The sequence below is a fragment of the Malaclemys terrapin genome, chromosome 10 (genome assembly GCF_027887155.1).
Source record: "Malaclemys terrapin pileata isolate rMalTer1 chromosome 10, rMalTer1.hap1, whole genome shotgun sequence".
NCBI lineage: Eukaryota > Metazoa > Chordata > Testudines > Emydidae > Malaclemys > Malaclemys terrapin.
The window spans coordinates 17,385,406-17,406,787 of NC_071514.1; the positions used below are offsets into that span (position 1 = coordinate 17,385,406).

Below are 21,382 nucleotides of genomic sequence, written 5' to 3' on the forward strand. Positions count from 1 at the left end.
TTGCTCCACAGGCTGCCCGGCCCGTTCAGCTCGAAGCCCACGTCCGTGCCGTTGGCGTGGAAGTCGTTCTCGTCCGTGAGCTCGATGATGCCCCCGGTGCGCATGGCGATGTGCGCCTCGATCTCCTCCCGGGCGCGGTCCACGTTCTCCGGCATGCCCGTCACCTCGAAGACCGGCTCCTTGTCCCGGCTCGGGGTCACGATGTAAGTGTGCGTCTGCTGCTGGATGCGCTTGATCGTGGCCCCCTTGGGCCCCACCACCAGCCCCACCACCCGGTAAGGCACCCGCACTTGGATGGTGGTCTGGCCGGGCAGGTTAGGGGGCCCCGGGACGGTGCCGTTCAGAGCGGTGTTCTTGTTCCTGGAGGCCCGGATCATGGAGAAATGCTCGGCCGCCGAGATGATCTCCCTCCGGGCCATGGCCACATCTTCCTTTCTGCCCGTCACAACAAAGAGCGGCTCCTCCCCGCGAACCGGGGTCTTGATGTAGGTGTTGGTCTTTGCCCGCAGAGCTTTGATTTTACAACCTGAGAACGAGAGGCGAGGGGTGGAAGCAGAGAGAAAAAGTAGGTTACAAGCCATTATTGAGGTGCAGCCAGGAGGAGAAAAATCACCCCTCCAGGTTATAAATGGCATTTACTTTGCAAGCCCAGCCCTGATACACACCCCCACACATATTGCAGTTGGCCAACAACATGTTTGCAGTGCAACTGACCAAATCCATACAACGTGCAATTCAATTGAATAAAAACAGTTCATGTGCAGTACAACTGGACAACCACAAATAAGCAACCCCCGCCCCACAAAAATAAATTAGTAATTCCACCCTCCTGCTAAACACATTGCTCCTGGGGGTGGGGGGGAAATTATGGGGGGGGGGTTGGGTTTTTTTTCTTTTCTTTTTTTGTTAAAGAAGGTAGGAAGCAGTCGCTGTACTGAATGAGCCAGATTCCCCAATGCGGATGCTTTATTCCAATCCCATTGTTCCACTTCCCCACTCCATTTGTTCCTTTAAAAAAAAAATCCGTGATTTCTAAATTTGGGGGGAGATCAAGACTCCGATTTTTTCAGTGCATTTGCCACTGAGATTTCTCTTTTGTGCAAGGAGAAAGGGATGTTTTTTTTTATTTTTGCTGGTCGGTGAAAGTGCATCTTGAAATTGATGCATACTGCGCCTTAGAGGCACCAAGTCTACTGCACTTTCTTTGTCTGTGGGGGAACCTAGTACTGGCCATAACAACACTGCAGCTTCACTGGGGATAGTCAGTGTCGCATCTCAGACACAGACCAGCCAGCATGGAGGGGAGAAAATCTCTCTCACACACACTCACATACAGTTACCCACCTTGCCTCCCCACTATCTCAGCGACATGCTCGGAGCTGGGCACCGGGACGCATTCTGTCATGTTCACGCTCTTTTTCCGAGGCTCGTTGTCGTAGATGGAGCTCGTCTCGTCGTTATCCAGCCCCAGCAGGGAAAGCTGATCCAGGGCTATCTGAAGGGCTCTTTGGTCATCCAGGGTCTCTCCCCCTCCACCACCTCCTCCGCCGCCGCCGCTCCCGTTCCTCTCCATGTCTGCAAAAAGCGAGCTGGGCATAGTCCCGGTGTGTGTTCCACCCTCCTCCTCCTCCTGCACTCGGTTCAGTAGTAAAAGATCAGACACAAAGGAAAACCCAAGGCAGATGGCCAGCAGGAGAGGAGGAAAGGGAGGGAAGGCGAGTGCTGGAGACCGGGGATCAGTTGCCTTTTGCTTGTATATTTTGTATCTTTTTTTTTTCAGTGCAATCCGGTTTATAAGATGTTTTCAGCACCCCCCCACGACTCCCCCCCGAAGTTTTTTTGGCTGGGGGTGGGGTGGGGGGGAAGAACAGCGAGAGGAGCTCCGATGATTTCCCCCCCTTGAGTTCCTTGCTGGCCACAATGCCAAGCGATGGCAGCGTTTCTTTAAGGAGCCCCTCCCAGACTCCACTCCACTCACTCAGCGTTTTTTCCTCTTCTCCCCTCCTCGGTCTGACCTACTGCTGCAGCCAGACAGCACTGGGGGGGGGGGGGGGGGGAGAATCAGGGAGCCGCCGCGTAAGCGGCAAGGGCTGACAGCACAATGCTACTGACACTATCGCTGTGTGAGGCGATTGGACAGGCACAGTGCAGAGGGGCCGGCATTAGGCTGGTTGACCCACTCCCTCTTCTTCCCCCGCCCCTCCAGGCAAACTCCTCTCTTTGTTGTCTAATGCAGAACAATAAAGACTCTAGACACTGGTTTGTATGGATCAACCTTGCATGCATCACTTTCCCCACATTTCCCTTTCCTGTGTGTTAATTATTTTATTAAAGAGACCGACTTTATTTTTAATCGATTGTACAAAAGCCCGGCCCGGAGGTCAATTAACCTAATGGACCACCTTCCACACACCCGCCTTCCAAAAAGGAACCCACTTCTTTTTTTCTGGTCATAAATCACTAAGTTAAAGGTGCTTCTTGGCGGGGGTGGGTTATTGTACAGCAGCCAGCTGTGTGCATTGCATTGGTTGATGCAACGTTTCCCTGGGCAGAAAGCAGCCACTGAGTGACTTTCATACTCATCAATGGCAGAGAGACTCAGGGCAAGGGGGTGTGATAGCAAAATCTGAAAGCCAGCCAGTAAGGAGAACAATGCAACCGTCCTTTGCACCGTGCGCTGGCTGCTAAACGGGTACTAAACACACAACAGAGTCATACTGCAATGCAACAACCACAGAAGGAAGAGACAACGGTCGATTTCGCACCGGAGGGGAAATATATTGCTTGCACTCCGAGCTAGTTAATAGGAACAGCCCCGGTGCAGCAACATCTCACGGCAGAAAAGTCCCATTGCAACAGAGCTGCAGCCCCAATTCCCAGGTAGGTCTGATTTGCCGGTCGTTTCAGGACAAAGCTTCCCAGCGCTGCTGTGAATGTGCGGAGCAGACACACGAGCCGAGCCCGCTGCTTGCTTGGAAAGGCTGGCTTTGCGCCTGCGCCCCCCGGCTCGGCTGGAGCTGCTCCGCCATGCGCACTGGGCTTCCACAATAGGGTTAGGGTTGAGCGGTCTCCTGCCGCGCTCGCGCCCTGCAGACAGCGTGAGCCGGCGCCGAGTGAGGAGCTGTCCGCGCGGCGCTGCTCCTCCAGTGCTGATGCTGAGCGTGCCCCTCTCCGGGAGGGCCCCCCCGCGCTCCCTAGGGTGGGAACAGGGCGCCTCCCGCGAGATTCCCCATAGAGCGGGCGCAGCACTTGAAGTGAGAGCCCCCCAGGGAGGGATCACAGCATCTTAGGGCGATTCAGGGTGGGAGGGGCTGCAGGGCATAGATAGTACCCTAAGAGTGACAGAGACCCCTCCCCCACAACCCTCCCAGGAAGGAGGTGGAACACGCACCAGCCACACACCCCAGGCAGGGGGCAGAGCACCCACAAGAGACATACCCCTCAGCATGGGGCGAGTAGTACTGATAGGGTAGGAGTGCAGTGCCTCCCCTGACCTAGAGCCCCATGGAGGAGGATAGGTTCCCTAGAGCCCCTGGGGAAGGCAAATGGGGACCATACCCAGTCACAGCCTTCCTGGGGAGGGAGTACTCCAGCCCCTGTGCATACTGCCTACCCAGGAGCCCCAGGGCCGGCGCAACCCATTAGGCAACCTAGGCGGTCGCCTAGGGCACTGCGATTTGCGGGGTGGCAACCACAGCAGCATTTTGGTGGCGGGACCTTCTGCCGCCTCTGGGGGGGGGGGCAGCCTTTCGGGGCGGAAAAGCTGGCGGCGCTCCTGAGGACACCTGCAGCAAGAGCTCCCCCAGCGGCCCTGGGGTGCATCGCTTTAGAAAGGGCAAAGAACTAGCCACCTGACACTTGCTGGTCTGCAAACTTGACCCATTTACACATTATTGTGGTTCTACTGGATACTTGTTCAAAGTAGAATTTTTAAAAAGGATGTTTATTTGCAGTGACCTCAGTGCAACAGAGGGAAGGAGTGCAGCACCCACACTAAGAGCCACCTGAGGAGAAGTGGATTATTGTCCAAAGCCATATGCCCTATGGAGGGGAAAGGGCTGCAACATATGCAGTGAGATGGCTCCTAGGAGGCGGCATATGGCCCATGTGGAGACAGACCTCACCCAGGAATGGGTCGCAGTGCTTGCAAAGGGCCTCTTCTCCATCTTAATGATTTGGATCATGAGGTTTAAGAGCAAATACCCGTTGGAATAGAACAGCACAACAAGCACACAAAAAATGCCTTGCTGGTACAGCATTTCAAAAGACTAGCTGCTTCTCCAAGACCGCATCCTGGCCTGGCCTGACAATCCCATGGAGTTTGTGCATTTTGTACTTTATGAGATTATTGTTATACAAAGTGTCAGTGTGTGCTGTATGAGACACAAATAAATCCAAGCTTTCCTCATCAATCATCCTTCTACTTGTTCATTATCATGCAGGGGTAAAGCCAGTCATTTAAGGTCTACAATGTGACTGGTAAATATTTATGAAGTGGCTTGGCCCTGTAACTTTAACATTTCTATTTAATAGAATCAAATTAGAAGGAAAACACCAACCGTGGCAAAATGCAAATAGGTAAAATAATGCTGGAAAGGCAAATTGAAGGCAAAGCAAATTGTGTCTGCCTGCCCCTTGTACGATGATCAATTGGAATTGCTAGAGACACATTTGTATTATCTCTTTCATTGACTCCCTGTTTGATTTTGTTGCTTTGTGCTCAAGTCCTGCCCTAGGGTCTCACCCTGACCAGTCACTAAAGCACCATATCCACCTAGTACCTTATTAGACTTCAAGATCTGATAGTAGATGGCCAGAAAAGTGTCACTGTTCTCAGAAAAATGCCACCATTCACTTACTTATTTTTATCCTTCAATTTTTGTAAAATACATCTATAGGCATCCACATTTGCTCACTCAGTTTCCTTGCCAGCTGTCATGTACCATAAGACTGACTTTTTTCTTCAGGGAAATTGACTAGTAATTGTTTTCCAGTGTCGAGTTTGATGGGGACAGACATGTGAGTAGTGTGTCTGTTTAGCCAGCTGCCTGTACAAATAAGTGTAACAAGTCACAGGTAATTGTTTACACCTAGTGTTTATTGCAAATTGCTGTCATTTCCTCAGGATGTTTGCATGTTTTATAGCAAAGCTCCAATGGACTGTTTTCTAGCAAGGACATACTTTGGAGATGGACCTTCTACAGTGCCTGTCCCACTTCCATGGCCTGATTGTTAATCAATCAGTTTTATTGACAACAATGATCAGGATCCGGCACCTTTCCCTGGGTTTCATGGCATGCTAGAAACACTCCCATTTAAGAGATTGCTTATTTTACACATTTGTTATTCACTTCTATAGATAGCAGTGATGGGTTCCATAGGGAAAAATACATAAAGACATTTCTTATAAGATTTCCTCAAGGTTTCCTAAACTTCTTAGCTATTTCAGTATTGGACATCTTTTTAGACCCTATGAGATAAACAGGATGAGCCAGACATTTCCTAGTAATAACAAATAAAAACAATACTCCGCTTTTCTGTAGGGCTCTTCACCCAAGGAGCTCAAAGTGCTTTACATAGATGCAAGATTAGTATCTCTGTGAGGTAGGGAAGTATTATCCCTATTTTATAGATAGCAAAACTGAAACACAAACTGAAAGTACGGAGGTGAAATGATTCTCCACATACCAGGGGCTGAATAGAAGAGGGTGGGACAGCAGTCAGTTCAAAAGAGTGAATTGGTATTAGCAGTGAAATCCTGCAGTGCTGTTCCTTCTCCCTGAGTTTTAAGGTTTCATATAGTAGCATAAGCACAAGGATCACTCATGAAAAGATACTAGACTTGTGCCTGGGATGCCACCTGTTCCTTGCATTTTTGTCTGATTTCATTCATCATTTTTGTGTAATCCTTGCATTTTTGCCAGCATGGGCTCAGCCTGCTCTCTGACCAGGCTCCTGCCCAAAGGTGAGAGAAATGCTTTGTTACTATCCTTTCCTGCCCCACATAATAGGGAAAAGAGAAACAAGTCAACTCTAGGCTTACCCGCCCCCTCTAAAGGGCATATTCTACTCCCAGTCAAAGTAGGCTTTAATTTTATTTTTTATCCGTAGTCCACAAACTCAAATTAAAAATGTAATTCAGCCTTCTCTGCAGAAGGCATTTGATACATCTAATACGGGGCATTTTTCTGGGGACTAATTACAAGGTGGTGCTTCTCGCCTGCCATGAATCCCAGGGAAAGATCTTGATCATTATTTCTTTTACACTGTTGTAGGAAACATTTGAGAGTAAACTACTAGGGGAGAAAAAAGTTACGCTGACGTGCATTAGAACATGGCATACACAGAGATAGTGGGGAGATTCAACAGGGTTCTATGGAATCTGGAATTCACATGGTCATGTGCTTGTATGGTAGTGACCAAAATACATAAGATTAACGTGGATCCTCATTCTTCTATGAATGCAAGGAACTCTGCAAGGGATTCTGTCCCTTAAAATAACCAAAGACACCAGATTAAAATATTTTTGATGTGCATAGCTTATTTCATTCCATAAAATTCTAAAGCACTTAAAAACTCTATTCATACAGAATTACTGGGAAGCACCTATCTCTGGGGTAAATGCAGCAACCAACCAGTTTACAAGAGGGGAGGATGCATTTTGGTCAAGCACATTGGTGAATGGGGAGTGCGGAGGGCAGAATGTCATTCTCAGCCCTTTTAGTTTCTCTGTGCTTCCATTTCCCATCTGTAAGATGAGTTAATACTTGCTTTCTCCAGCTGTTTGTCTTGTCTAGTTAGATGGTAAGCTCTTTGAGGCAGCAGTTGTCTCTTGCTATGTAAATGTACAGCACCTAACACAATGGAGCCTTGAATTCATCTGGGTACTCCTATAAATACAAATCATTAATAACATTAGTCTCATCTTAAAGAGTACAGTACCGTATATCTCAATGCAGGCATTTTAACCAATAGGTATTAACCAATAAAGCCCAGATTTACACCTCTAAACCATCCCCTCTGACTCCATGTATATCACTGCTCTACAGCCAAAATGCTTCTGAAATAAATGTAGTCAAACTTTACTAATTCTGGGTCACCGAGAACGAAAATGATGCTTAAAATTATTGATTGGCTCTAGTTTTCAAGATATGCTATTGGGTCAGTATATACGACCCTTGACTTGGGAATGGCAGAGGATAAGTGAGTTATAAAGGGCAGGGATCTCAATTTAAACCAGAAATGACTAAAATACATCTTTGACTGGATCTATGAATAAATCTATGACTGGGTTTGGACAGTACTTGCTTTTTAGGCAAAACAATGAATGACGCAATCTGAAGTTGGTATTGCGTCATACATGATATGAATTGCATCATATTATTCCTAGAAGTCATGGATGATGCAATCATAACAAACCTTACATCACTCTGCTGAACAAATTGCCCTATATCAGCTCTAGAAATCATACAGTGTCGTGCTTTCTTATTTGTCAGTGTTTGATTTTGCAAAGGGACACATTTCTGTTTAGCCAAAGTGAGCAGAGATGCCTCGTACTTGTGTGAACAGTGCAGATAACTTCTGCTATGTTTGTGGTGAAGTGACTTTTGCATCACAAAAGCACAGTATAACCACTATGGTTAAGAAAGCCTATAACCTTTATTTTGGCTGCAAAATTGGAGATCAGGACAAGAGGTGGGCCCCACACATATGCTGTAACACTTGTGCAACAAATCTTCGCCAGTGGTTGAACAGGAAAAGGAAATCTATGCCTTTTGCAGTGTCAATGATTTGGAGAGAGCCAACAGATCATACCAGCAATTGTTACTTCTGCATGGTGCCTCCAGTTGGGAAAGGTGTGTCAAAGAAGAAAAAGTTGACTGTGCATTATCCAAACATTCCATCAGCTATATGCCCAGTATCCCACGGAGAAGGACTGCCGGTTCCTGATGTACCAGAATCATTCTCACTTGAGTCAGACGAGGAAGAGGAAGAGGATGAAACTTCTGGTCCTGAACCATCAATGTCACAGGACCCACATTTTCTCCCATCCTCCTCCTCCTCTGAACCACACCTCATAAAACAAGGTGAACTGAATGACCTTGTCAGGGATTTGGAACTACCCAAGAGTAAGGAAGAGCTGTTGGGCTCCAGACTACTGCAGTGGAATCTCCTGGCAGGTGATGTTAGGGTTTCCATGTTCCGTGACCGTCAAAAGGATCTTGTCCCATTCTTTTTCATGGAAGGTGATCTTGTAGCCTGCAACAACATCGATGGTGTGATGGCAGCCCTCAACATCGTTCACGATCCAGATGAGTGGAGACTGTTCATTGATTCATCGAAGACAAGTCTGAAAGCTGTTTTACTGCATAATGGCAATGTTTTGCCATCAGTTCCAGTTGGTCATGCAGTCCATATGAAGGAAACCTATGACAACATGAAACAACTTTTAAGGTGCATAAACTATGACCAACATCAATGGCAGCTTTGTGGCAATTTGAAGGTTGTTGCTCTCTTGCTTGGTCTGCAGACTGGATACACAAAGTACTGCTGTTTTCTCTGCGAATGGGATAGTCGTGCAAGAGATTCCCACTACATCAAGAAAGATTGGCCACTCCATCGGTCATTGGAGCCTGGGAGGAAAAATGTTCAGCATCCACCACTTGTTGAATCAAAGAAGATTTTGTTACCACCCTTACACATCAAGCTGAGTCTGATGAAGAACTTTGTCAAGGTAATTGACAAAACACAAGCAGCTTTCAAGTACCTCCGTGGAAAATTTCCAAGGTTAAGTGAAGCTAAGATAAAGGAAGGTGTCTTTGTTGGTCCTCAGATTCGTGAACTTCTTCGAGATGATGCATTTGACCATGCACTGCGTGGCAAGGAAAAGATGGCATGGAAAGCCTTCCAGTTAGTGGCAATAAATTTTCTCAGAAACAACAAGACAGACAACTACAGGTTGTTGGTGGAAAACCTCCTCAAGGCATACAAAAGCCTTGGTTGCAACATGTCACTAAAGATACATTTTTTGCACTCTCATCTAGATTTTTTTCCACCAAACTGCGGAGCAGTGAGCGACGAGCACGGCGAGCGATTTCACCAGGACATTGCAACAATGGAGAAACGCTATCAGGGCAAATGGAGCCCATCAATGCTTGCAGACTATTGCTGGACAGTGACAAGAGATGCTCCATTTAATGAATACAAGAGACAAGCCAAGAAGCGCCGAGTAGACACTGAATAGGACTAAACTATGTACATAATAGTTTTTTGCCTTTTGTTTCATAATAAATTTTATTTATATAACCCTTCTGCTGATTTTTAAAGTGTTACATAAACAGGACAGGTGATATATTATCATGTAAAGCAGCCATAAACACATGGAAAGACCTAGATTTACAATTTACGATTAAAACTCTACTATCTACACAATATACATAGACATACAATGTAAAAACTTAAATATCTTAGAAACAGTAGCCAATCAGTTGTTTTAATTGTCATATTTGAATTCAGCACATCAAAATACATAATAAATAGCACATTTTATCTCTGAAGCAGACGACTTCTCAAAAATTGTAGACCGGTGTATTAAGACAACACTACATGTATATTGTATTTTATGCTAGTGCAATTACTGAAAAAGTCTTTTTGCAATAATCTTGCAAATTAATATCCAAAGCACTGTGGGCCAGATAGTCAATTTACGAGTTTTGTTCATAATTTGTGTATGCAGTTCCATAACACATACAAAGGAGCTTGCAACAATTAGCAATCTGTAGTCAAACAAGTTACACCATTTCTTAAAATATGCAATAATATATATGTCAGGATTATTATTGAATACCATATTAACCTACATTCAGTGACAGTGAAATCACAGAATATTATTAGGTCTGAATTTATTTTCTTTTAATGATGTTAACGCCACCCTTGGACAGTTCTAGATATTTACAAACAGCTCATCCCAGAATCTAACTAACTGCAACTGTAAATGTTGATCCAGTCATTTATCCACAAGTTATTCTTAGGGTTCCAAACACTTTATACTGTGGTTTGTACAGAGATTTTTCAAACTATACTGTTGTGGAAATAAACTATAAGAAAGCAACTGGAAACGGAGCAGTTGCTTCAGTTTTGTGAATTCCCTATTTACATAATTCGCTTTCCTTTAATTTTCAGAACTCTTTTTCCAAATTAAAAGTAATCCTTTAGGACAATTTCTGAAAGAGCAAAAATAATCCCCAAACCATTGAAAGGCGGTGGGCTGGTAATGGTCACACTACCACATTATCAGTTTGGAATCACATTAAACAAAATAGAGCTGTGTCCCTCCTCCTGCCATAGATATGTGGATATGTTATATATAAACGTCTTCAGGTTAACAGTTTTCCTGCATGGATTTGGTTTCAGAAGATTGAAGCTGAGACACACACTTTAAAAAAAGAATCATATACTGTATTTTCCTTTATATGCATTTTCCATTACATGGCTAAGAGCAACGGTCAGGGTTTTGTAATTGCCTTGTAAACTTACAGTTTTGCTTAATATGATTATACATGAAAATACATGAAAACCAATTCTGAAAGGTATCAGAGGGGTAGCTGTGTTAGTCTGAATCTGTAAAAAGCAACAGAGGGTCCTGTGGCACCTTTAAGACTAACAGAAGTATTGGGAGCATAAGCTTTCGTGGGTAAGAACCTCACTTCTGACTTGCATCTGAAGAAGTGAGGTTCTTACCCACGAAAGCTTATGCTCCCAATACTTCTGTTAGTCTTAAAGGTGCCACAGGACCCTCTGTTAATTCTGAAAGGATAAATGCACCTTTACAATAACACATAAACGAGCAACCCAGGTTGCCTGCTTACTTTAAACTCTCTCCAAGTTTCAAAAGGCCTCCATCATGTAACATTTTCCTCATTTTTCACTTTGAACATTGTAGTTTAAGCAGGAGAATGTAGTAAATTAATGCATACTAAATTTAAGTAAAGGAGAATGTAACAACAATATTGGCAAGGGGTTAAAAACGAGGGGAGGGGGAATCCCCTCTACCCCTCTTTGTATATTGTCTATTTAGGGCCCATTCCTGCAGACCCCTACTCCTGTGTGTGGTCCTGTTGAAATCAATGGCAGCACTCGTGTACATCAGGGATGCAGGATCAGGCAATTAGCTTCCAAGTTCCTTGGGCAAAGAATCTGGTTTATTCTTGGGACCCAAGAACCTCTGAATGCCAACTGGCAAAGGGTTCAGAGAGGTTACAGAAATCTAACGAGTCTGGTGTGTACATTCTAATTCACCAAAGAATGTTATGTGAGGTCTCAAAGCCAGTGTTACACTGATCATTAATATCATTGTGAAATGTATATACAGATACTATGTAAGGAGATATGTATATATAGAGACTGGAATTATGTTTTAAAGTTTGTACCCAGTTATTAGTAACAGACAAAGGTGAAAAACCAGTTTTTCTCCAAACAGGAAATAAAAAATGTGTATCTCTGTGTCGGGATGTAAATTAAGCATTGTAAGCTAACACAACAGATGCCCATTTATATACAAAGTCAAATGTTAAAGAGATGTGAAGTCAAAAGGGAAGCAGCACCCAGGAAAAAGCAAACCACAGGGAGTTATCCCATCTAAGAGTACAGACAATAAATTTTGGGGGTATTTCTGGAAGTCAAAGCAGACACCCATGTATCCTGCACTTAGGAAGTAAATGGACAGAGTGCTTGCATTCACCAAAATGGGCTTTCAACCAGCCTTGGTTGAAAATGCTGAAGTGGACTCTGAGTAACAAACTTTTTTAGACAGAAGGTTAACCTGTTACTTACGTTTAGTCTCTAGAAAGCGTGTTATGATTTTGTTTTATAGGTAACCTTTAGTTTCCAATATCCTTTTTTATCTCCTGCATCCAGTATTTGATGATAAACTTATTCTTGTTTTCACTATAAATATACCTCAGTGCTGTGGTGTTAAGCCAAGTGCTGGTCCTGAGCTGAATCTTACAAGCTGGTGTATATATTGTTCCTTTGGGAACTGCTGGCCTGGTAGTTCTGTGAGTATTCAGTGATGAAGGGAATGGACAAAGAACGCTCAGAGAGGGCTCTGGAATTGGCAGGTGCCTTTCACTAACGGCACAGAGGGAGCAAGGCCTGGGAAGACCTGGAAGGTCGTGCTTGTGTTGCCAGAGGCTGTTGGTTTTAGGAAGCTGATCCACAGCAAGCACAGCCAAGAGCAGGTAGTGGTGAGGTGCCTCTCACACCCCTGGAGACCCCTGGGGAATGGCACAATTCTAAGACCCTGCTCTTGTGTTTGGAGCTGCCAGCGTGGGCCCCTGTGCCCTTAGGAAGTCCCACTGAAAGCCCTGGGGCTCCCCAAAGGCATGGGAGGGTCTACACTAACCTCTCCTAGTGCAGGATTTGGGCCCAAATCTGTAGAGCACCTACCACATTCTTGGGCATTGTACAATAAGTAATAATAGATTTTGCTTTAACAGAAAAAAAAAAGAAAAGAATTGTCTTTGTGTTTTTATGCAGAGCTCAGTCTTTTCCTCAGTTTTAATCTCTGGAATTGTAGGTCACACTTACGGTGATATCACATACAAAAACCTTTGCTTTCTTCCCTCCTCCCCACCACTTTTAAGAGTCTGTCAAGAAATGCAGAATATAATGGTGCCTTTATTCCTGCTTAGAGCGCAAGCGCTTGGCAGCAAAGACCATCTTTTTGTTATATGTTTGTACAGTGCCTAGCTCTTTAGGCACACTGCACTACTACTGATAGTAAGAGGATGCTGTGACAGTGACCCTAATTCCAGTACTGCCCTGATAGGATCTAATTCTTGCCATAGTACTGCTCTTTAGGTTGAAGTTCAGTCATATATAGGTGGGGAAGGATTATATGTTAATTGAGAAGATTTGTTCATCAGTTATGGTGGCCACACAAAAAATTATTTTAAAAAGCCTAGGTAACGTACTGCACAATATATAATCAGGGGGCGGGAGCAGGGAGCCCCTGAGCCTGTGTATATCCAACTATAATGCCACTCTTTCTTATGTCCGCATAACCTCCCTCAATTCTGAATTGAGTTTCTCTCTACTGGGACTGGTCCTTCTTGACACTTTTCCAGGTCTGAAGTAGATGTGGGCCTGAACCCAAACCCTATATCTGTGCGGCCCTGAATTTAGGAGTGTTTGAAATGTGGATCTAGGTCAGAATGCTGGATATGGGCACACGTCAGTTCTAAAGAAATGTACTTTTGTGAAACTCTCAATGCCCCAAAGTATTTATGGCAGCAAGAATATCATTGGCCTTAAGCAGGCTGCTCAGGGGAATGATGCCATTAATAATTAATACTTTACTAGTAGAAAATTGAGCAGTCTTTCTGGGTAGTTGAAAGATAATGTTTTTCCTGTATAAAGATTTCTCTGTACCTGTAACTCTTCCTACACTGGATGATTCGTTTTAGCTCTGCATAAGTAACTGAACAAGAAACTGGCACTAGAGGAGATTTGCACATCTAAAATTGGACATATACAATATGTCTCTCTCTCTCACTGGCCCAGCAGATGCAGAGCGCGTTTACATAACACAGACATTACTGTCCCAGCAGATGCTGGAAAGTTTTGTGTGACACAGACACTACTGTCCCCACAAATCTGTATTTTTTGGTAAAATTTTCGTACCACAGACACTACTGTCCCTACAGTTCTGCATCTGCTGGAGAGTTATTGTTCCACATACTCTTCTATCCCAGCAGATGTTGAGAGACTGCAAGAACGACAGGCAATTTCTGTCACCACAGATCCACATCTGCAAGGAATTAAATTGCCACGAACACTACTATCCCTGCTGATCACTAAAGCTATGCACTACTGATAGGGAGGAAACAAAATCAGCCAATGAAAAAATAATGCAAAGAACCTAGAACCCCAATACCAAATCTGTCTGCTCATTATAATCAATGGCTCTATCCTTCAGGCTATTTCAGGGGGGGAAAAAATGTTTTTAACCGCATGTTTGCAAGTTTTTAAAAGTGAACATTTATTCTGAAAAGCATTGAAGGAACAAATACCTTAAGCCTTTTGTATGTGCCAAAGCAGCAGAAATACAAGCTTCTCCATCACTATTACGTCAGGAGTTTGGGGGGAGGGATAGCTCAGTGGTTTGAGCATTGGCCTGCTAAACCCAGGGTTGTGAGTTCAATCCTTGAGGGGGCCACTTAGGGATCTGGGGCAAAATCAGTACTTGGTCCTGCCTAGTAAAGGCAGGGGGCTGGACTCATATGACCTTTCAAGGTCCATTCTAGGACATGGGATATCTCCATTAAAAAAACCTTTAACCCCATGCTACACGTACACATCACCTGCGCTAGCTCATTCCCAGCTTTCTTTTGAACAGATGCTTCCAATTGTGTAGGGGGAAGTGAGGGGTTAGTGAGGACCATAATACTTAGGTCCAGACTCTCAAACACACCTGTGCCTTTCGCACATGTCCATATTAACAGGACAAATACACAATGTGCCTCCTTTAATGATTTTACATGCTTAAGATGGGAACAAATTTGGGCCTTCTTGTATTTATGCACTTCAGATGAATTTGATCCCTCATTGCACTGGTGAAAGACAACAGTAATAAAGAGGAGTTATGATTTATTTTAGCCCAACATTATCATGGCCTGCTCCCTCCCCTCAGGGAGCTGGAGAGAGCGCCAGTCCTCTGTATTTTTAGTCCTGGGTCTTGAGCAGATCCCCGGAGATTGATGTGGTTTGGGGGTAAAATCCCCTATTCGTTTTGCAGGAGGCCAGTGAGCAAACCCTACTCCCCAATACAATAATTTGAAGAAATGTTGCAAAAGGAATCTCAGAATTCTCTCTTTGGGGTGTTCTTGCCCTTAATTAATTTTTTTTTTAACCTTCCTCTGAGACATCAGGAATTTTCAACTGCCAGGGGAAGAATACCAGATGTAACTGAGCAATAGACTGATACAGCACAGCAAATCCTATGCTCCTTTGGAACTGATTGTGGGAAAGTGTTAACATTTTAAACCTTGTCATTTACTTGCCTGCGCTATTTTTTTTCAGATCTCATGTCCTACTGGTTAGTGGCAATGGTCTCATGTGTGATTAATTCAGTTTTACTGAAAGTCCGATAATCACATGCTTCATTTAAGGAGTGTTTGTTTATTTGGCCCTATCATCCCAATGTGCACTCATCTTGCGTTGCTTGTATGCATATTATTTCATTTAGAATTTTGAAAATGCTATCTTTACCAGAGTTCATTTAGAGAACAATTTCATCAATAGTGCATACTAAGGAGTTGGCTCTTTCCAATGCCCACTGAACCCTTAGTATTTCCCCCCTCTCTCCTGAAAAAAATAAAAACAGATGGGATTTAGAGAGAGATGATAATGTTGTCTTCATTCCAGGATGTGTGGAGCCCTGGGCTGGAACAGAAGCCACTCAGGAGTTATTGAGTTAGAGTGAGTATTAAGGGTGGATTCTAGCACATATTCACTTGAGCTTTGTGCAATCCAGAGTAAGTGAATCTCACCCAGAAAGAAAAATCTTCTCCGACTTCAGAGAAGAAATAGTGTCCTTATAAAATAGTGTCCTGATAATGAAATACTGGCATTTCTTTGTACCAACAAATGAAGGAGACAAAGTTCCATTTCTACTTCCTGAAATTAGGTTCAGAATCATACAAGTTTTGATTTTTTTCCTTTATGATGAAATGCAGGTTTTCCAAGCATTATGGAATAAGTGTTACTATGGCAGCCTCGGTGAGGTCAAGTCTTGCATAGTGGACTGTGCGTGGACACGTAAGCTATGATCCGTACAGATTACTATGCTAAGAAGTCTCATAACTGTCTGAAGATACAGTCGAATCCACTTTTCTTTAGTCTCTAGCTGAAGAAAATAATGAGAAGATTTAAACAAAAGCCATAGTTATGAAAAAGGAGAGGGGCAGGTAAGCCATTTCCTTGTTCATGTTAGCACAGTTCAAGTATTTTTGCAAATATTTATCACCATAACAAACTAGAAATTTTGAAATTTTCTGGTCTAGGATTTTGTCCTTTTACACTCCTGCCACCTCATTGACTTTAACAGGCTTACGTGGATGTAATGAGGGTAGAAGTCCCTTCTGGTCTAATAGTTTCCCACGCCTGTCAATAGAGATTTGAGCACACCAAAGTAACACAGCTCAGGGGAGGGGAAAGAAGCAAATAAAGACACTAAGTAATTAAAGATTATTTTGAAAAAAAAAAATGGTACTGACCTGTGGGCCCTGGTTATATTTTTTGTTAGATTTTAAAGCATTTTAAAGCTTGCTGGAATTGTCAGATGATTTGAGTAGATCTCTGGTTTAATTTCCAATCCCAGTAACAAGGAACAGCTGCCATCCAGGTTTGTGCAGCATGGCACAACTAAAGGCAGTCACTGAGAAGTGACTGAAAATGGCATTGGAGGCTTTCATTTTTATTGCCTTTCAGTAACTCAGACTTGCTCACTTTACAGTATAAAGAGTTGAAACCTGCAAACTACCCACCCACCCACACCAGTTTACACTGACTACAACAGGAGCTGGGGGTGCTCAGCACCTCAAAGGAGAGGTCGCACAGAGATGTTTATCGTAATTGCTAGCACAGCAAATGCCCTGTGATCTAGAAGTCAGGCTAAGTTCTTTCTGGCTCACACATCACATCAGGGCTGAAGAGTCTGTAAACAAAGCATAGCTGACTTGTACTTCTCAAATCTGCCTGAACTAGGACTCTTGGTAGCCACAGTTCCAGAAGGAGAAGCTAGGAGTGGGAAATGGATTGTTACACTCCCCATTGCTTCCTGTGCAAGGTGGTATGAATTCAGAGGGCAGTAGCCTGACCTGATGGCACCTGTCAAAAGGCAGTGGAAGGGAATAAACAGCGGGCACCCTGAAGAGCTTAGTGGGAGGTTGAAGGTCTGAAGGTCCCCCTCCCAAAAAACAGCAATGGAGGGTGAGGCATTTGGGAGGGAGAGTGCTGTGGACATCCGGCAGAAAGACAATGTGGGGGGAAGGTGGATATATCACAATGATGTATGTTGCCGTGACATTTTTGACCATTTTGGTTCAGAACAAAGATCTACATCCAGACAAAAATCTCAGCACCATATTCCACTGCTGGCAGCATCCTGATGGGGACACCATTGGGTCAACCCATCTTCTCGTTTACATGCAGGGATCACATCTAACCTCCTTTTCTGACCATAATCCCACTTTAGATCTAGTCCTGGAAGAACATCTCCTTTTTAAAATACTGCAGTTAATTACTGCGATGCTGCTTGTTGACACATTGTTTCTGTTACAGGAATAATGCCCCGCCTGGTTCAGATTTTACTTTCTGTACTTTGTAGAAATTTAGATGAAGTCACCACCAATCTCTCCAATGCATATCATTAATCCAGATAGGGAGATATGAAGTGTACTGTACATGTTGTGTCATGTCACTCTAAAGCATGATGTCTCAGATGAATTAGGTGTTAAGAACACATGTACATATTAAACTGAGATGCTATCACTTAAGAATGGATAATTTATTTATACACAAAAAATCCATAAATTTAGCATAGCCAAATTCCACATTGCTCATTTAACATCCCTTTCACATTTAATCCTACACTGTCCTGGCTTTGTCTCCTCTATTCTTCACTTCACACCATTTTTCCTCTTCACTTCCTTTGTTTGGGAAAGTTTTTCCACTTCCAGTGCACCATCCAGTACTTCTTGCAAACCCCTCCTCAAAAACCACTTCTTCTGTGAAACATCTCACCATTGATCTCATTTGTTTAATGATTAAATATGTGTGTAGACTTTTCTTTTCTATTACATCACTGTAATATCCCAAGTCCCTTGTGTAGGTTAATGAATGGATCCTCGCAATAGTTCTGTGAGATAGAAGAGTGGTGTTATCCCCATTTTATAGATGAGAAATAGAAAGACGGAGAGATTAAGGCCAAACTTTTCAAAAGTGGCCTCTGATTTTGGGTGCCCAACTTGAGACACTGATGGTCTTGGTTTTCAGAGGCTCTCACTCACTCACTCATGCCCGTCACCCCAATCGGGGTATGGGCCGCCAACCACAGATCTCCAGAGTCCTCTATCCTGGGCCATTTGCTCTAGCTGGTTCCAGGTATAGCCCATTTTTATGCTATCAGCCTGAAGGTCGCGTCGCCAGGTGTTTCTTGGACGGCCTCTTTTCCGATTCAATTCCATATTTCGACACAGACACACACAATCAATGTACACCTTATTGGTTGCCCAGAAAAGCTCAGACCTCAGATACATAGCTGGGTGGGGTAAGAAGCAGGCCACAGGCCCATGCAGTCAGATATGACATCCATGCCCTGTTCTATCTACTGTTAAATTTTATTGCATCAACTGAGGGCAAAATCACCACTACACCAGAAACCAACCCAATCCCAACCACAACCCACATCCAATCTGCAAAAAAATGAAATCAGAAAAAATCCCCTTAAGCAGGGACCAGAGCTCTGTCCAACATCCCCTTGAAAGCATTATATTCCAGGGACAAAATTCTGCTCTAGGTTACTGGCCTTGCATATATATGTGGTTTCAGACAAGCCAACATGACAGGACAGGACAAAAATCTTCCCCACTGAAGATTTTAGACTTTTTTTTCCCAGTTAAGTTAATCAATATTCCTGAACTTTCCCTTTTCACTGGGATTGCAGATCCGTGCATCTAAGGGCAACCTGCTTAAACTGAATTGGAGAAGGTTCAAAGAAGAGTCACAAGAGGGATAGCTCAGTGGTTTGAGCATTGGCCTGCTAAACCCAGGGTTGTGAGTTCAATCCTTGAGGGGGCCACGTGGGGATCTGGGGCAAAATCAGTACTTGGTCCTGCTAGTGAAGGCAGGGGGCTGGACTTGATGACCTTTCAAGGTCCCTTCCAGTTCTAGGAGATGGGATATCTCCATTAATTATTTATTTATAAGAATGATTAAAGGATTAGAAAGAATGCCTTATACATCTGTTTGGTTTAACAATGAGAAGGTTAAGGGGTGACTCGATTACAATCTATAAGTACCTAATGGGGAACAAATATTTAATAATGTGCTCTTCAATTTAGCAGAGAAAGGTATAATACAATCCCATGGCTGGAAGTTGAAGCTTGACAAATTTAGAATGGAAATAAGACGTAAATTTTTAATGGTGAGAGTAATTAACCATTGGAACAATTTACCAAGGGTAATGGTGGATTCTTCATCACTGAATTTTTAAATCAAGACTGGGTATTTTTCTAAAAGATCTGTTCTAGGAATTATTTGGGCCCGTGATATACAGGAGGTCAGACTAGATGATCATAATGATCCCTTACGGCCTCAGAATCTGTGAATCTATGAATGAGAGACAGAAATCTCTTCCTCAAAGCTCTTCTGAGCTATGTTAATTGTACTTCTGGGAAGGCCCCAGAGCTCCTCCCTCCCTCCCCCTACTTTCACTACAGCCCATGCCACTGTGGCTTGAAGTCAGTGGGGACACAACTATAAGTGTGCCACGAAGAGTCTAATCTGCTGAAGAAGTTCAAGTTGTGCAGGTATTCGGATTCGCAGTTGAGAGACACGCCTTCCCCCCACCCATCTCCCTCTCTGCTAATTTGCTTCCTTTAACAGCACACAGACATGCTGAAAGGAAAAACAATTAGAGAGAAACCTGGAAGGGACTGATTAAAAGCAGAAGCAGCAGAAGGCCTAATTCCTCAATCATTCATGTTGGGCAGTATTTGCATAAAGAGTCTATTTGGATTCAATGGGACTGTTTGTGTGAGTAAAAGTGCTACTCAGCACAAGTAACAACTGCAGAATCAGGCCCTAAGTAAACAAGCAGGAACAAAAAAGAACAGGGATGGCCCCAAATGAATCAGAGTGAACTCAAGCCATGGATCAGGGGAGCGCAAAATGAGAGATTGCTCCTATGCACCCCAACTAAAAAGTGTTGTTAGCAGTAATGGGTTCCTCCATAAATACGCATCAAACCTATTGGTAGTCACGCCTGTCCTCTTGCTTCAGGGAACACAGACTATACCACAAAAAGAATACCCTTCTCCCCTCCCCCACCAAAAAACAAAAAAACAAAAAACCATCTAGCAACAACCAACAAAGGCACAACTAAAGCAGTAATGGAGACTAACTGAGCTGGAACAGTTGTTTTGATGTTAGTCAGGGAAGGGTGGGGGGTCCAATCAGAGGGAAAAGAGAAACATGTTCATAGGAGACCCTGCAACCTCTCACAGGGAGAAGAAAAAATGTATGACTGTTTCTGTCTGATGAGATGGGGAAACAGCAACAACTTTATAGATGTTGCTTTCAGTGAGCAACAGCGCTGGGGGTGAGGGAGTGACGGATTTGACCACAAGGGCCTGGTTTACAACAGATGCTCACTTCTTTTCTTCCACTATAGAGCACGATCTCTCTCTCTCTCTCTCTCTCACACACACACACAAAATCGGATTTCCAGTAGCTGTATTGTCCCATTTCCTAAGAGCAGTTGCTACAACTCTCAGCACTGCTTCTGTGAGACAGAACAATTCTAAGTTTATAAATCATTAAAACAATGCACTTATTTATCGAACATTGGCCACCCCAAAATAAAGCCGTTGTCTGGCTAGAGAGCAAATCCAATCATTCTAATGAACGTATGTATTTGAAACCTCAGAGCTCATGCTAGCTGGAACTGTTTAAAATGTTTCCAGTTAGGTTTGTCCACAAGCTTCAAAAAGCAAATCAAAATATGCCTCTCAAAGTGATGCTTGTGAAACAGAACTGCTAACTTGCATGAGATCGGGGACTGAATTCAAAGCCAGGATGTTTTTGAGATCATATATTAAAGATCACAGAATCGTTATAAATCACCTCAAACTTTAAACATTTGGCATTACTGACTTAAAAACATCTCTGAAAAATACACACCACCACCTACTGGCAATTATTAATATAAATTATTTATATAGATGGATACCCAGATACACACACACACACACAAAAGTGCATTAACATTGATATGACCTAAAGAGCAAGCTTTAATTTTTACATTATTATTTTTGTACATAAAGGTATTCCTGTGCATGTGGCTTCCACATATTGTAACAAAATAGATATATTTTTAATGGAGTGTATTTTATATGGAAACTTACAGAAAAATAGTATAGAGACAGGGCAGGCAAAGTAATATCTCTTATTGGACCAACTTCTGTTGGCAAGAGAGACTGAGCTCTTAGAACTCTGTATAAGCACAAAAATTGGTTTCAACAAGATATGACCTCATCCACCTTGTCACTCTAAGATCCTGGGACCAACACAGCTACAACACTGCAAAGAATAATAATAG

The 21,382-nt window shown here is 43.5% G+C and overlaps 1 protein-coding gene and 2 long non-coding RNA genes across 3 annotated transcripts in view; 1 reads left to right on the forward strand and 2 right to left on the reverse strand.

Annotated features, from left to right (window-relative positions):
* The window catches only part of MEX3B (mex-3 RNA binding family member B), a 3,199-nt gene extending 1,187 nt beyond the window's left edge, over positions 1-2,012 (reverse strand). The window contains exons 1-2 of the mRNA XM_054042068.1: positions 1,345-2,012; positions 1-526 (exon numbers count right to left, since the gene is read on the reverse strand). The exon at positions 1-526 is cut by the window's left edge and continues 1,187 nt beyond it. Coding sequence (XP_053898043.1) covers positions 1-526; positions 1,345-1,597 — 779 coding nt within the window. The 5' untranslated portion in view covers positions 1,598-2,012. The remainder of the gene's footprint in view (positions 527-1,344) is intronic.
* Positions 2,013-2,262: 250 nt separating this feature from the next.
* Positions 2,263-4,412, forward strand: LOC128844729 (uncharacterized). Its single transcript, XR_008446530.1, has 2 exons — positions 2,263-2,880; positions 3,954-4,412. It is a non-coding gene; the product is annotated as an uncharacterized LOC128844729 (long non-coding RNA).
* A 694-nt stretch (positions 4,413-5,106) lies between these two features.
* Positions 5,107-21,382, reverse strand: part of LOC128844613 (uncharacterized) — a 59,509-nt gene continuing 43,233 nt past the window's right edge. The window contains exon 3 of the long non-coding RNA XR_008446510.1: positions 5,107-6,890. This is a non-coding gene — a long non-coding RNA (uncharacterized LOC128844613). The remainder of the gene's footprint in view (positions 6,891-21,382) is intronic.